This window comes from Brienomyrus brachyistius, chromosome 25 (assembly GCF_023856365.1).
Source record: "Brienomyrus brachyistius isolate T26 chromosome 25, BBRACH_0.4, whole genome shotgun sequence".
In the NCBI taxonomy this organism is placed as follows: Eukaryota; Metazoa; Chordata; class Actinopteri; order Osteoglossiformes; family Mormyridae; genus Brienomyrus; species Brienomyrus brachyistius.
This window is the reverse complement of record NC_064557.1, coordinates 6,008,970-6,025,468: the sequence shown is the minus strand read 5'-3', so window position 1 is coordinate 6,025,468 and position 16,499 is coordinate 6,008,970. Positions and strand designations below refer to the sequence as shown.

Sequence of the window (16,499 nt, the reverse complement as noted above, 5' to 3'; positions counted from 1 at the left end):
CTGAAGATCCAAAGATTGACACTCTCGTCCTCTGCAGTTGATTTTTATTCTCCTTTTTGGCAAAACTCTCCAGCACCTGGGCAATGACAGAACTTACTGGAAACACCCAGTACACACATGGAGCGCCGACATGCTCACAGAAAACACCTGATAAGTGCCGTTCATTTTCAAGGTACAAATCCCCATAACCATTTAGTGCAATCAGTGCAATACTGTGTACCCTCTTGATTAATGCTACATTTTCATCAATTAACTCTCCAACTTGGAGACACGGAAGACTCCCTTGGTTATGAAATGGGAACGTGGAGATCTTCCAGGACCTCTCAGGTCGTCTCTCTCAGCCATGGGCCCCAACAGTCACCTGTTCAGGACTTGTTCTTCTTGCCGTAGCTGTCGACCACGTCCTCAGTGACGCTGGCGTCCTCCTCCACGTCCTCTGTGACCCTCTTCCCCACCAGCTGGAAGATGTCTTCAGGCGCCACGCCCTTGGGCTCAGCCACCTTCACCGTCAGCATGTCCAGGCTGAGGACCGAGCCTTTGGCGATGGTCACCTTGGCCACCACCGACTTCCCCAGCTGGGTGGGAGGAGGTGGGACAGAGGGGTTGGCTGCTGAGGCTACATTTCCGTTTAGGTTTTTGTCCCGTTTACGTCAGTATTTACGTTTTACAGGCAATGTTGTGGCTAACAAAGAGGATAACATGTGCTCCTCGCAGCACTGTCACTAATGACTATTTTTCTATGGGTTAATCCATCGACAATTTTAATGATTAATCATTTAAATTAATTGACCGATGTTGCTCCAGAAAATCAAACATACCATTTAATTTAAGCTAATTTTATTTTGAGAACAACGAACTACGTTACTGCAGGGCGGTACATAACAGACGCCGGCTTCTCCACAGTACACGGACATTATTTTCACCCACAAGTTGATAAGCAAATTAGTAGGATGTTTAAAATACTAACCGAGACGCGTATTGTGACGCCCAAAAGTTAGTAATCTGTGTAAATTCTGCGCATCCTTATGCTGATTAAGTTCGGTTAGCTGAGCGCCACATGCGATCGTCTTGGTAAATCATGGAAGCAATAAAGACCGAAGTCAAAAAAAGGACAACAGACCAACATCATCATCTTTTAACGGAGGAGATGCTGTGGCTGAACGAGGTAAGAAGATGCTGCTGCTTTTATTGTAAATATAGTTTTCATCTTGATTTTAGTTTACAGATTATTTTATTTATTGTCCGTTTTCGCTTCCGTTTTAGTTCAGGATAATAACATCGGTCCCGACAGGCCCAATGTGCAGGTACACACAGCGGCCCTGTCAAGCCACGCAGAATAAGCCCAGATTTTAGCCTAAACATTTTCTCAAACGATTCAATGGAGATTCTAAGGGTAGCAGGCAGACAGGTTTAAGGCTTTAATGGTGAGTGTATTTAGCAGCTACAAGGACAAACGTTTGCGTAGCTTGAGACCAGAGAGTAAAGTGTCCAGACCCGGATTTGTGGGCCGAGGACGCGGCACCGCAGGGCCTCACCTTGTCGTGACAGGGCTTCTCGCATGGCAGCATCTGTTTGAGGCCCGAGCCCAGGGCTCGCTCCACCATTCGCACGGTCTGCACCAGTTCCGCCAGCTCCGCCGGCTCCAGGGACGCCTCGTGGTCGTTGCCTTTCCAGCTCTTGTCCAAAGTCACGTGACGCTCTAGGACTTTGGCCCCCAGGGCTACAGCTGCCACCGATATACTGATCCCGCCCTCGTGGCCGGAGTAGCCAATAGGGATGTCTGGAAACTCCTTCTGGTACTCCTAGGAGTTTGGGGGCAAGGAATTAGACAGAAACAAAGGACACTAATATAAAAAGAGAGAAGACCACTATGATCTGGCTTTAACGTAACGCAAATAAAAATGCAAGATATAACGACGTTAAAGTTCCATCCCAAAATGATTCCATGGATCCATAACGATGGCGTTCTGGGAGGGGCGGTTACCGTGATGACGCGCAAGTTGACATCCTCGGGCTCCAGCGGGTAGGCGCTGGTGCACTGCAGAATGCAGAAGTTCGGGTTGTGCTGCTTGACGGTCTGGTAAACTCGCCGCATGGTCTCCATGGACTGCATGCCGCTGGACACCACCATGGGACGACCTGAGTGGCAGATACACGCGCGCTCACCTTTGCTCCGCCCAAAACAGCCGCGACGGGTTTCCGCACATGACCGTGCATCCAAACGAATGAGCAAGTTAACAAACAAGTCAAACAGGCCTGCCTTTCTGCGCTGTCTTCTCCAAGTAGACAAAATTGTTGGTGTCTCCTGAGCCAACCTTGAAAAATGGCACGTTTAGCTCGTGGAGGAATTCCACGGCCATCTGCAGGAGAGAAACCAGTGAAATGATCCATGTAAATAGGATAACAATGGCAAGGTGCATGGATATGCCTCAAGTAAATTAAAATGTTGAAACAAAGAGCTCTGTGGAAAAATTGAGACCCCTCTATATTTTTTAAAAATCTGCAGTTTTAAATCCTGGTTATACTCAAGGATAAGTAACTTAAGTAAATCGGCTACGCATCCTGCTTACCTCATCCATCCCCGAGGCTGTGAAGAATATCCCAACCTCTTCGGCGTACTTCTGCAGCTCCCTGTACTGCTCGTGGCTGAACTCTAGGTGGCGCTTATGCTCCCCGTACGTCTTGCCCCACGAATGCTTGGAAGTATATGGACGTTCCAAGGCGCGTTTGTTAAACTTGAAGTCAAGCTCACTCTTCTGAAATTTGGCACAGTCCGCCCCACAGTCCTGAAATCGCACATGAAAACGTTACCTGGAACTTACATATAACAATAAGCAAAAGTATCTGCGCATGTGCGCGGCCACCCTAAAATAAAATGAAACATTATGGATATTCCACCGATACCAAAATAATGTCTCAAACTATCTGGACCACAAATTGTGAGATAAATACCACACAAAGAACTCTTTCTTCATCATTACCATACATCACCCAAGGTTGACTACAAAATTTCAGCAACATCTATAACCTGATCTTTATCATCTATAATTACCGTGCAGTATCTAAGGTGCTGTCTAACCCGGCCCCCTTACCTTGGCCATTCGGATCATCTTCTTTGCTACCTCGATGTCCCCCTGGTGGTTCTGTCCGATCTCGGCGATGATGAAACACGGGTTGTTGCCCCCGATCATCCTGCCGGGACACAGTTCGAACTTAAGCGGCATCTTGTAAAGACCCTGCAGAAGGCGGACGGGAGGCAGCACCGGCAGCAGCTGAGCACAGGCCGGGAACAGGAAGCGGGGCGCCTCCTGACTACATCCTGCAGAAAAAAACAGCCCGACGTCACCCAGCGCCGTAAACGCTATTTACTGCCGCAATCTTCGCGGAAACCCAAGCATGAGGGTGTAACTTGTTTACTGACACGCTTGGTTTCCCATAAAGGGTCCGGGTCTAAAGTATGTCTTTACCGGCGGATATACAATGCAAATATACAATGCTAATTCCTGCACACAGAAAAATAGTACACGTGTCCACCGGGTTTTTAAAGTGACAGTGTACAATTTTCCATTTAAACTTTCTATGTTCTTGATATCTGTTAATCGTTGTTGTGAATAAAGTAACGACTACCACTTGTCTGATTTCTTATTTAAAGCGATCAGCAGTGTATAAGGTTTTGTTTTATTAGAAGAACTGTACCAGAAATAATGAATGTGTGCACTGACCGCCTTTTGCCAGTAAATGAGAAGCCTTTCAGGTGTGTCGCAAAAATCAAAGCTCGAAAATGTGACAAAATACTCTAAGTGCAGGTTCCAGTTAAAGCACATTGTAAAAGGGGGAGGGTGGGGGTACTCCTGAGCCCCGCTTACTCCTAAATAGGGACGTTTATGGCGATTAAACAAAAATCAAGGGCTAAGTCAAGTTTACCCGGATCTTGACTTTTTTATTTTGAAGGAAGATTGGCATCGGGGGTATAAGACTCGGGGCCCATTCATTTATATGGGGGGGACCTCTAACCCCAACATAACCACCTTACCCCCTACCCAGCCCTAACCTTAACCAGAAGTAACCAAACGAAATACGAGACTTTTGGCATTTTAGTTGTGTGATTGACAGTTTCTTTCCCACTCTAGGTGCATGCGCAGACGTGCAAGCTGCAAACCAGGCAGGAGTTGTAGTGACAAAGCGACAGGGTCCAAAACGCATCTTCGCCGTCTGATATAAACGTAAAGCCCTGCAGAGAAAACAGCGCACACGTGCCCGTAGTGGCAGTGCAAAACTTTCCATTTTAACTGTATATGATAATATTTATTCCTGTGAATATAGTAATACTACCGACTAATGCTTGTTGGATGACTTACAGGTTCAAAGACGGACAGCAGTGTATTGAGTTATTTTAAAAGTATAGTACAAAAATAACCAATGTGTGTAAGGAATACGTACTGTAAACGAACGTCAGATGCTGTCATTCCCGTTGTCAGTGAACATTAGGAAATGGGTCGTAAAAATCAATAGATCGGGAATGTAAACTGAGCATATTAAGCTACATATTTGATCACATTACTGCTACATTACGTTAATTGGTGGCCAAATGAAAACCTACATTGTGATTTCTGAAACCATTTAAGTCTCACATTGTAACAATATTTGTTTCAGTTCTTCCAATCACGTGGTTAGCCTTGAAATCATTATAAACCCAAAACACTTATAAACTTTTACAAATTATTGTATAAACCGTTTAGCAGCTATGATCTAGAGCAATTGCGGGCATTTTCTTGTACGTTAGCTGGATATTTCTTCGAAGACAACTAATGCACTGAAAGAAACGCAAACTTTTCTCCGATAAGCAACGAAAGTTTTCTTTTGGAACTTAAACATCAAACACGTAAAAAGAAAATCACGCCCAAGAACCACAAAGTCGACGGTTCCCCCCAACACGTATCTGAAGCTACACGCTCAAATGCAAAATAATGCGTGATGCATTTACAGTGCAGGCACAGCCCGTGCATCGGCAGCATAACGAGCCCCATCCAGCGGGAGCGCAGCGCAGGGCAGCGCACAGCACTGCAGACCCTGCGCTGCAGATCCTATGCTTGCAGGTCGCCGTCACGTCGCCGCTCCTGCTTACGTCCTGCACGCGGCTAAGATCACGGGATGAGTGCGTGCTCGGCTCTGTCCTTCCTCATTGGCTTAACCAGTGACCGGCGTCGTTCTGATTGGCCAAATCCCTGTCCATCAAACGCCGACGCCTCCGATTGGCCGCGGCGAGCTTTCCGCTCCATTGTGTAGCTGTCTCCCATCCTGCCTTTTCCCTTCGCATGATCTCGGACTGACCCAGTCTGGCTTCGCTGTCCTGCGGTGGCTGCGCTTCACTTACTTACCGGTTTTTTTTTAAAGCGCTGTCGACGGCCTTTAGTTAGCGATGGATGACTTCGACATGCTGAGCGCGCCGCAGCCCGAGGCTGGTAACGGCACAGAGGAGGACCCGGCCGCCGCTTTCCTGGCCCAGCAGGAGAGCGAGATCGCGGGCATCGAGAACGACGAGGGCTTCAGCATCCTGGACAGCGGGGAGGTCCCGTCATCTTTCACCGACAACCTGACAGGTGAGCCACGCACACGGTAGTGGCACGTTGCGGATTTTAGCGGGAACCCCCCCTCCCCCCGATTTTATAAACCCGTGTCTTATCGGCCCCGTTATTCATAAATCGCCCGGCTTGTTGTAATGCGCAGAGGGGGGAAAGTCGGCGGATGTTGTGGCAATAACGGTCAGCGTCGGGCTCGCATTGCAACGAGTTCTATTATAAGCTGGGATGTTTGCTGTAACTTGCATATAAAATTCATAGCACCGAGACGGCAGTAATATGCATGATTGATGAGGTGCCAGGTTGTGCACCTTGCTTGAAATTTAACCCCAGCGTCACCGTCAAGCGCATAAAATTGGTTCGCATACAAAAAACGAATTATTTTAAGTAGGAGTTTCCTGCTGATGCCTGGATACTGCAGCAAAGGCGGGGGTTGTTCTCTCGGGTCCCGCAGCGCAGCAGATGCATGCAACTGGATCTGCTCCAGAAGTCCGAGTCCATGGAAGTGGCCAGCGGCCAACCTTGATGCAGGTGGAGAGGCCTCCACCGTAGGCGGACATCAAGTGATCTACCATTCCAAGCTTAAAAGGCTTTTTAAGAGCCCCCCCCACATGTTAAGCTGCACATAAGGCACAGTAACCTTTGTACTATGTCAGCTAAGGTGTAACCATTTGACCGAACAGGAAGTGGAGCCTCTGCTGACGCATTTAAACCCAGAGCTGACTCTTCCTGGCATTGAGTCACGACCTGCGCTCCCTGCATCTCTGCGCTCTTGCAGAAACTGCATAGGCCAGCATTCTGGCCGGACACTTGTGCCCCCCCCCCCCCTCCCGCGTCCCAGAGCCCCAGTTTGGTGGCAGCATGGTGAGCAACTCTGCAACCAGCCCCCTGTCCCAGGTTTAACAGACATAATGCACAGAGGTGTGCAGGTAAGGGCTTTGTCAGCAGTAATACAGACTGCAAAAGCAGTGACTGTTTGGAAAACAGTTCTGGGGGGGCGGGCAGTTGGGGGGGGGGGCGGGCACTTGTATTTCTTTTCCTAGCAGAATCCCGTTTCCTCGCCCAGTGTAGGCAGCAGGGAATGAATCGCGCACCACAACTTTTTTGTTCTTCCTCCCGGAGAGGAATGTGACCTTTTGAGAGACACTAAAGGCGGGGAGAGGAGTGGCGGGGTGGGGGGGTATGGTGTTCACGAGCCTGAGCTGTGCCTGCTTTCCCAACATGCACTGCAGTCCGGCGGCCAGGCTATGCCCTGCTGCCTGGCAGCGGCCATCAGGAAAAACTGCACTCCCCGCAGCCACCGTCATCCCTTTACCCGGGAGACGTCGCTCTGTCACCCGATCGGAGGGCCTTAAATGAGTAATGAGGCGTTCTCTCGTTACAGGAGGAAACGGTCCGCATCTGAACAGCCGCCAATAAACGTGTATCGTAGCTCAGTCTGGGTGGACGGATCGTACTGTAACGGGTTCAGTTTCAATTCAATTATTTTTATATAGCGCCTTTTGCAACAGAGTCCTCCCTTGACAAGAGCGTGTTGCAATCCATTACTAGAGTATGGCGCATAAAACAGGGGAAAGGGGAGAAGACGACTGAGGAGGAGAAGGAGCAAAAACTCCCAAATAGGGAGGGAAAGAAAGCACTGGGGTTCTGAGGCCAGCTGGCCGATAACGTAGAAAGCAGAAAAACGTGAGAAGTCCACTGAAAGCGCTATAGCTGGAGGCAGGCGTTCGATTATTCGGCGCTTTACGGGTTTAACGAGGACGGTGTTTTGTGAGGAGATGATGCCAGGAGTGTCGTACAAAAGGCTGCTTCCTGTTCTCAGGGGGAGCATTTTAATTTGCTGCGTTAACTGCAGCTGGGGGTGACATCTCTGGCCCACCGCTAAGACGTTAGCGCTGCTTTGTCCCGTAGACGGTGTTGCCCTCTTTACGTCGTTTTCCGCGTCTTGACGTTCAGTCTGCGTTTCTTTCAGAAATGTACCGACTTAAAAGATAAGTGTCATAAGCTGGCCGTCCTGTTAGTGTCAACTGCTGAATTATTCAGCTGCCAGCCCGGATCTTTAGCCGAAGCAGGCGTGGGATCAGCTGTAGCTTTGGGCCCTGATGCTGAGAGATACATCAATTAAGCCTTGAAAGGGTGTTCGATGACACAGGCACTATGCCGGAAACACAACCAGTGTTTATATGAAACCAGCATACAGACATTTCCTAGTCATTTTCTTTTTGAAGCAATTTAGTGGTGCAGTCGGGTGTAACGAGAATCGTACCTGGCAGCAGAGTGGCGGAGATCCCCTATGGGAAACGTTTGAGGAAAAAACAATTGGATCCCTGAGCTTTGAGCAACGACTGGTGGGACTGAATAAAAAATAAGGGTGGCACAGTTACACAGAAATTTCTACAACACCTATAATGTAACATAATCCAAGCGCTAAAAGCCCCCAAAAAAGAATTTCTCGGATGCATCTGTGAGTGTCCAGGTAAAAGCAGCGGTGAGGGAGTGATCTGCATCACATTGCTGCTGTTTTTTAAATAGCTTTCCCAGCGGGAACTGACACTAAATCTCACGCATTAATTCAGAGGTCATCAGGGGCTGCTGCGACCTCCAAAGGTGATGTGCAGGTTCTCCGGCCAGCGGAAAGGATGCATTCGGCTCTGCATGCTAAGGTAGCACTGTGCACATTATCTGCAGCTGTTCGTTAATGCGGCATGCGACAGTGACGGATCTGTCTTTAGGCGACGGCGTTTAAAAGCTGATTACGTAACCGTGGGGGTCTGGAGCCCCTCAAAGCACTAAATTATTCTAATAATAATCAGGTAAAAGCGCTTTTGCCAGCCTGGGTCCTGGTGCGATCGTAGGTGATGCGTTCCATGATGTAACAAAGCCATGCATAACACAAACCACCCGCGGACTTCTGGTAAAGTTTAATTGATAAATTATGCAGGGTAAGACATTACCTACATTAAATACGATGGTAAAGTGCAGCGTACATTATTATTGGCTACAGTACTGTACAGTACTACACTCTCTTGAATGAAATGGATTCTGATGAGATTAACCCACTACTACAATTACTGAGCTACAAACTATGTTCACGTTACTATAATACAGTAGCCCCCTCTATCCGCGGCTCACTGCGGTCCCAAAAAAAACTGTATAATGTGTAACAGTGTTTTCTCATTGTTCCTTTGTCCTCTGAGGGATATAAATAGCATCATTGTCACTGTCTGTCATCTCCGATACGTGTCTGTTGTCCATGTTTGTTAAACTGAAGAGCGGCTGATCAATATATATAAGAGGCTAGATGGTTGTAAAACTGCAGACGGCGTTGATTTGAAGAAGTGGCAAGGTCTGCATGCTGACAGCCTGATGGATAATTAGGGGAAACCCCGCCCCCCGCCCCCCCCCCCCCAGCCGTAGTCAGGGAGGAGTGACCAGAATGACATTGCGTGTTAAATGATTTACTTGATAACCATCAGTTCTGTTTGATATCTGATAACATTCAGTGTCAGAAATACGCAAGCGTGCTGGAATGTATTTACACTATTAAAGGAAAGATTTGTATGGTCATTAAGACACTAATTATACTATTTAACATTTAGTTTTATTTTTCTGTTATACTTAATGTTTTACTCTCTTTTGTTTGGAATGTTTTTCTGGCTTCAGTTCACATTAAAAAAACTCCAACTGGCTGTTCAGGGTTATAAAATCTTTCACACTTATCCAGCAACTCCCTGCTGCATAACGAAAATATTATTGTGGCAAGTGTTAAGCATGCTGGTTACATATGTCCTGTGCGCTCAGGTTAGTAGCCAGACCCCGTTCCCAGATTTCACACGTGGGGCTGGAGATCTCGCGACGCATCTCAGCACGTGTGTATGATGTGGGTAGGGTGTACTCATTCCACATTCCGTAAATTACTGATAGCATTTACTGTTGTTTACCGTAAACCGCAAAACTCACTCTGTGCGTCAAACAGTACCTGCCTGTGTGGGCCTGTAAGGGGTTTCATTAAAGGGACTTCTGGGTACTCTGTGTCTAGCGTCCATGTCCTTGGTCCTCTCAGCTTCATTGCCAGCATGATCAATGGCCGCTCAGCCTTTGGTCCTCTCAGCTTCATTGCCAGCATGATCAATGGCCGCTCAGCCTTTGGTCCTCTCAGCTTCATTGCCAGCATGATCAGTGGCCGCTCAGCCTTTGGTCCTCTCAGCTTCATTGCCAGCACGATCAGTGGCCGCTCAGCCTTTGGTCCTCTCAGCTTCATTGCCAGCATGATCAATGGCCGCTCAGCCTTTGGTCCTCTCAGCTTCATTGCCAGCATGATCAGTGGCCGCTCAGCCTTTGGTCCTCTCAGCTTCATTGCCAGCACGATCAATGGCCGCTCAGCCTTTGGTCCTCTCAGCTTCATTGCCAGCACGATCAATGGCCGCTCAGCCTTTGGTCCTCTCCCCTTACCTGTCACCTTCGTGCTTGGTGACACTATTGTCTTCCTCCACATCTTCCCTGACCTTCATGGTCACCATCTGCCAGATCACCCTGGCCCTCGGCCTTGGCCTCGGCCACCCCCGCCTTCGGCCTGTCGAGGCTGACAGTAGATCCTCTGGGGCGTCCCCAGCGGCTGGAAGAGGACAAATAGACGAAGAAGATTCTGAAACTGTTTCTTGTTTATATTTCCTGACTTGTGAGGGACTGTAATCCCCTCGAGGGTGAGCCTGTCCAGTGCTGTCTGCTATAGCCCTTGGATCTGTCCGCTCCTGCTTAGCTGTGGATGGAATGATCTGAATGAAGAACCTGCCATGACCTGCTGTTCTCACGTCCGTTACTTAGGACGGCATCGGCAGAATTCAAGGGCACGAGCAGCAGTTTAAATCTGGCTGTGAAACCAAGAACGTTTTCGCCGTGTTCCTGAGCTAATGTCCTCTCTTGTGAAGTGTGTGGCCCTGACTGACGTCTACGCGTTAGTGCCACATCCCAGCCTGGTGGGGATGTGTTCCCTGCGGTAACGTGAATCCACATCCTCTGCTTTTGACTGGGTGGTTCTGATTCACACCTTGCCATCCCCAACCTGCCCCCCCCTCGCCGCTCTCACCATGCCACGTCTCCGTGCCCGACGTTGTCCTCTTCCCCAGAAACGCCTCTCTGTTACTGGATCAGAATGGCTTAAATAAACGATGAGGATCTCTCCATTGTCAGAGCCGGGTGCTGGGACGTGTCCTACCCAGAGCGAACAAAGAGGGAAAATGATTCAAATAAAAAGGTGCTTAAAAATTCAATAGTTAGTTTTACTTTAAAAAGAAGAGTCTGAGTTTGGCAAGAAATTTCCCAGAACAGAATAAATTACTTCAGCACTTTTATAGGACAAAAACCGATTAGAAGATTCCATTTGTATCTTTCCCCCCCAAGACATATTTCATGATTTTTGACATTTACTGGCTGAAAGTCTAGAGGCCGTCTTTGTCCAGAGACGCCACATGGCGGACAGAGGACACTCTCTGCTATTTTTTATTTTTTTACTTTTGCAATGAACTTTTGTGGTGGAACAATTGCAATATTAATATAAGCGTATCTACATTTACCTTGGTGTCCCCTAGACACGTGAGAACATTTGGACCGTCTGCTAACACGACTTTGGTTCTTTTCCCAGATGCCTTCGACGGCGCCCTTAACGGTGAAGTGCACGAGGTAAGCTTCCCCGTAAAACAACTCCATCTGTCTTTCTGGCCGGTGACGTCATTGCCCTCGTTTGTGCCGAGGTGGCCGGTGAAGTGTAAGAGATTAAGGTCCGTCCTGACTAGTCCTGTATAGTCTGTGTGGTTGTTTAGAAATTGGCAAAATTTGCAGTATGATTCACTGTTCTTTATTTAACTGGAAAATATGTGAACTGTACGGAATGTTGATACCATACAGTCAAATAGATCCAGCAATTTTCAGGTCTGTAAACTGTACAGTTAAAGTACAGCCATGGTGCTTCATTTTAAACTCATTTGTAACAGTTTTTTGTTTAATTGTCTGAAAGTCGCCTGTATTATCGAAACTGTTTGAGAACCAGAGTGGCTTTGCTGTCCTGTGTGAACGTTTCACCCTTCGTGCCCGACAGGCGAGCAACGGTCCCACCGATGTTTACGCCGCGATCTCCAGTGTCGACCGCCTGCAGTCCGAGCCGGAGAGCCTGTGCAAGTGGAGGGAGGAGCAGACGGAGAGGCTGGAGGCTCTGGGTGAGGGACGAGGCCTGGCGGGGTCGCCTGAGGCTAGCGATGGCCGGGCCTCATTGGGGGGGATGCAGGGGTCTTCCAGAGATGAGTGCTACGAGAGGGACGGGTGGGCCGGCTGTTGGACTTCCTGGTCTGTGTCATTTTGCGGAGCTGTGTGCCTCCCCTCCTTCCAGACGCCAACTCCCGCAAGCAGGAGGTGGAGTGGAAGGAGAAGGCCAAGCAGGAGCTGGAGGAGTGGCACCTGCGGCAAGACGAGCAGCTGGAGAAGACGAGAGCCAGTAACAGGTAGCGCGGGGATCTCCGGAGTGGCTGGGGCCGAACGGCAGACTGCAGGAGCGGAACTGCCTGAGTGCCCTTCACAGACCCTAGAGCACTGCCCACCCCCCATTTATATAAAATTACTTGTTTTATTTGCATGACTTCTACAGTTTTGTACATTGACAGATAATTGCTAATAAATATTTAAATTCAGTTTAATTACCAGGAACCTAAAAACTCAGTTCAGCTTTTCAGTTTAAATTTATACATGTATCCGTGCCTCAATGCAGAGTTACAATTATTCTGGAACGCGAGTAAATTGTATTTTGTGAATTATGTAACTTTTTAATGTTTAATGTTTAATGTAAGAGTGCCCAGAGGCAGCATAGGGAAGGCAGTCCATGTGATCCTCTGATGCAGGTGAACATGTGACCCGCCTCTGGGAAAAGATCCAGAACTTACCTGAAGCGCAGGTGTCCACTCGCGGCGTTCTTTGGCGACGAATCGGTACCTCGTGGTGCGACAGAAACGAGATCGTCTGGCGGTCATTTCAGCCAGATGGAGGCTTCTGGTCAGCAGCCAGTCCTGACTGAGCTGCTCGGCCCGGGACCGGAAGCGTCCCGTAATCCCAGGCTCCTCCCACCTTAAGCCGTGTAAATGCCCGTGTCCCAGAACCCCTGCGCTGAGTCGCCTAGCGCCGCTCCCGCTCACGCTGGTTTGAATGTCTTCTCCTTTTTACCACTCTCTCTCTTCTCTCCCGCCTGCCGCTTTCCTTTCGGACGTCTCTCCGTCCAGAGAGCTGGATGAAGACTTCTACAGGCAGCCCTTCTCTGAGCTGATTGGTTATGTGTATGTCGCCAAACTAACACCCCTTTGCTTTCACATGCCCTTTAGAAGCATCCCTCATGATTTAATACCCATGATGTCTCCCGCTAGTTTCCTCTTTCAGTTTGTCTTCCATGTTTTATCGAGTCTGGGCAAGGTTCTGTAATGGGGAAAGAATCGTTTGCAGTTTTCAGCATCTCTGGGCTGCTTGTTTTGTACGGTTGTAATTGTCTTAGTAATTTCCCTGCGACGTAGGGATTTTTAATCACAATTAACGAGTTAAGCTGCTCGACACTCTCTGAAAGATCCTTTGCGTCAGTAAATCAGGAAAAAATTTGACATCGATCCCTTTTCCTCCAGAAAACCAGTTTTCATTCATGGTTGTCCAGGTGTCATTTTAGTTGGGTCATATATTTTCATTTCGTGATTTGTGTGCGTTAATCGTCATCCTCCTTCGCGTTTACTAGGATACGTGAGTGACATAGTGACAGTGACTGAGTATGATAGTCTCCATCCATTGTAATGATTGAACTGAATTTCTGCTCATGTATGTGTAGGCGAGAATGCCTATCAGCTCTCTTAATACTTAATGAATAAAAGAAGCGTGATTAGAGATGTATTGATGTAATCCGGCAGATGTCTAAGTCTGAATCAGTCACATTGTCCTGTTTGAAGCAACAGTGTCTCCAGGTTAAATTATGAAGAAACAACCCAGCTGCTGTCAGGACTATTAGCTTGAAAAATATTCCTATTTTATCGATTTGCTGCTGACTGTTACGCGAAGTGAGAGTTTTTCTTATGAAATATCTTTGTAGGTCTGGCTTCGTGTCAGACGGGCGGCTGTGGCATTTAGGTGCGCAGTCCGCTGGCGTGAAACCTGCCTTCCCGTTAATGTTTACGAATGCAGCCAATGAGGTTCGAGATCCGTCGCCGCAAGTTCTGATTGGGTGCCCTGACTTGGACCTGGATACACAGTTGCTTGAAGCACACAATACACAGTTCTGTTGTAGCTCTGCTTCAGGAAATCGTACCGCTGCCTGATTTGCCCCGCCCCCTTCCACCCCGGCTTCGTGTTGTAGCCCTCTCATCCTTCCCCGAGCTGGTTGGTGCCGGGCCGCTGCCTATTTGGCATCAGAAACTCCGCCGATGCGCTCCGGTGCTCGGTAGACGCCCTCTGCACGGCCCCAGCTCGTGTGACGGTTGCAAACTCAGGCTGACTGGCACGGTCTCCGAAATGCATGTCAGGCTTTTGTCATCTGCATAAAGCTTATTTATTTTCCTTTCTCTATATCTGACTTCTGATCTTTTTCTCCTTTTTCCTTTCTATGCACCTTTAAGCACACACATTAATCATCCTTGCTACCGCCTAGACCAGTTAAGTAAAAAAACAGACATTTAAAGTAATGAAGACTCCAGAGATATTTAATGTTCTACTCACTGCCAGATGAGACATTTGGTGTCACCTTGTGACTGTATTAGTCTGCTGGTTCTGTGCTCACCTGTAGTCTGTTGTGACTGTTCCTCTCTTCATTGGCTTATCATCCCCATTTTGCTGTGCGTGTGTCTCCTTATTAGTGCAGAGGGCTTTTGAAAACTAGGGCAGGAATTAGCCAATGGCAGTGCGGAGTCTTTCTGTTGCCGGGTAAGGGTGGGCAGAATGGGCGGAGCTACGCTGGGTGGTGATGTTCTGATTGTGGTTCTGTGGCTCCGTGTTCGAGTTTGGCCCGGGGGGCGGGGGGGGGGGGGGGGGGGATAGAGACTGCACCATTCCCTCCCCCTTCAATGTTGGGTTTTGGCTGGCCTTTGTTCTGATTGGACAGGTAAGGATATTCTTAGCCTGGAGGATGCTATCAGGGACCACGCTGACCTTTAGCTGCTTGAAGGCCAGAGGAACCTCGGGGGGGGGGCGCTTACCGTCAGCAGCATGACGAGCTTGGCTTACGAGGGGCTTATCGGTGGTTAAAACCTAACTTGCTACGACACGCTCTCCTCCGCAGTTTATAGATCTGTAGCATATTCCGTGGGAAACTTCCCTCGGAATATTCCAGAAGGAGACAGCAAGTTGGGTGCCTGTTCTTCAGTTCCTTCAGGAACTGTGTTTTTTTTTTTCTTTCTTTTAACCACCTAAACTGGCGTGAAGCTGTGGCAGAAGTAAGACCTTAGCAGCTTGTCTTCTTGAAGCTCATTTACAGTCCCGATGTTAATCAGACTGAGCGATTTTGACTGTGAGGGACATTGTTGTCTCGTTGTAAAAATTCCTGCGGGTCACTCGTTTTTAATGTGGTTACCTGTAGTGATCCCCCCCCCCCCCCCCCCCCCCCACAGATGGGGATGTGGAGTATTTTGTTTGGGATGCTCACTGCCTACCTCTCCACCCAAGGTGTAAAGGCCTCCCTTAAAATATTCAAGAAACCACATAAGCAGGTAAAGCAAATTTTCCAGGTATATCAGCCCAAATCTGTGATGTTTGAGCTTCAGGAGGCTTGGAAGTTGGAAGATGAGAAGTGGAGTCAGTCGGTTAGACAGTCATGTCCTGCTGTACGGCACTGATGGTTCTGGGTGGACAGGGAGGTCAGTCTCCCTGGGTTTGCCTCCCACGACCTCTGCTGATTATTTTTTTTCCCGCCCCCCCCCCCGTGTTGCCCGCAGGGCGGCTGAAGAGGCCATGGTGTGCGACATGGACGAGAGCAGCCCTGGCTCTGAGTGGGAGCGCGTGGCGCGACTCTGCGACTTCAACCCCAAGTCCAGCAAGCAGGCCAAGGACGTGTCCCGCATGCGCTCGGTGCTCATCTCTCTCAAACAGGCGCCGCTGGTCCGCTGAGCCTCGGGACGAGACCGGGACCGGACCCAGAACCACACTACAAGGCCGCACCCGCTCAAGCACCACCCCCAACCCGCCCGAAGAGCCCCCCAGCCTGCAGGTCGATGGACTGACTCCTCCTCAATCATAAAAAAAGAGATTGACTTATTATATATTTTTTTTTCTATTTTTTGAGGACCAAACTGTAGTAGTGTGTGAAAGCATTAGAAGAAGCAGCAACATAGTGACTGCACACTATCTATGCATTTCTGTTGAACTTCCCAGGTATAAAGTAATAAATGCGTGCGTGCATGCGTGTGTACATGCGTGCATGCGTGTGTACACACAGAATACAGGCGATGCATACACACGCCTGTGTGACGAGGGAAGTAGGTAGATCAGGTTTGAAGAACATAGCTGTAGTCCAACCATTTCAATATGTGTGTTTCAATGTCCCTTGGAGGGTTTGACTCATTAAAAGTATATGGAACTTTGCTCAGTGTCACACTGTGTATTTACTGCACCACAAATGTGACTAAAATGACTCTATTCACTACCAGTCAGACGTTTTTGCAGACACTGAAATTTTCTAGATTTGCATGTTACTCACTTAACATTTACTAAAAATGCACTCAATATGCTACCATATAAATATGCTGTATATTCACCATTTGAGTACCTTCATTGCATGCTTTGATTCAAAGTAACCACCTCTAGCAGTTATAACAGCAGAGAAATTCTGAGGGACATTAAATTCCGCTCTGTTTCATGGGATGAAAGGGTTAACTACTGCATTAAAAGTTAAATGACAGCAAAGAACCCACAACC

At 48.3% G+C, this 16,499-nt stretch overlaps 2 protein-coding genes across 4 annotated transcripts; one reads left to right on the top strand and one right to left on the bottom strand.

Annotated features, from left to right (window-relative positions):
* Positions 1-27: 27 nt before the first annotated feature.
* Positions 28-3,514, bottom strand: nansa (N-acetylneuraminic acid synthase a). The gene is made up of 6 exons (XM_048995987.1): positions 3,093-3,514; positions 2,571-2,786; positions 2,261-2,360; positions 1,985-2,139; positions 1,536-1,802; positions 28-575 (listed from the first exon to the last, which is right to left on the bottom strand). Exons 1-6 carry the CDS (start codon positions 3,222-3,224, stop codon positions 366-368), a joined length of 1,080 nt encoding a protein of 359 aa, XP_048851944.1. The 5' UTR covers positions 3,225-3,514; the 3' UTR covers positions 28-365.
* A 1,752-nt stretch (positions 3,515-5,266) lies between these two features.
* clta (clathrin, light chain A) lies at positions 5,267-16,165 on the top strand. 3 transcript variants are annotated; one of them, XM_048995988.1, is made up of 7 exons: positions 5,267-5,600; positions 11,221-11,258; positions 11,674-11,791; positions 11,962-12,073; positions 12,842-12,895; positions 14,210-14,245; positions 15,521-16,165. In XM_048995988.1, the coding sequence occupies exons 1-7, from the start codon at positions 5,420-5,422 to the stop codon at positions 15,690-15,692; spliced, it is 711 nt and encodes a 236-aa protein (XP_048851945.1). In that variant the 5' UTR covers positions 5,267-5,419; the 3' UTR covers positions 15,693-16,165. The 3 variants fall into 3 exon arrangements, with proteins under 3 accessions (XP_048851945.1, XP_048851946.1, XP_048851948.1); XM_048995989.1 differs by lacking the exon at positions 14,210-14,245; XM_048995991.1 differs by lacking the exons at positions 12,842-12,895; positions 14,210-14,245 and having other exon boundaries at positions 5,270-5,600.
* The last annotated feature ends 334 nt before the right edge of the window (positions 16,166-16,499 follow it).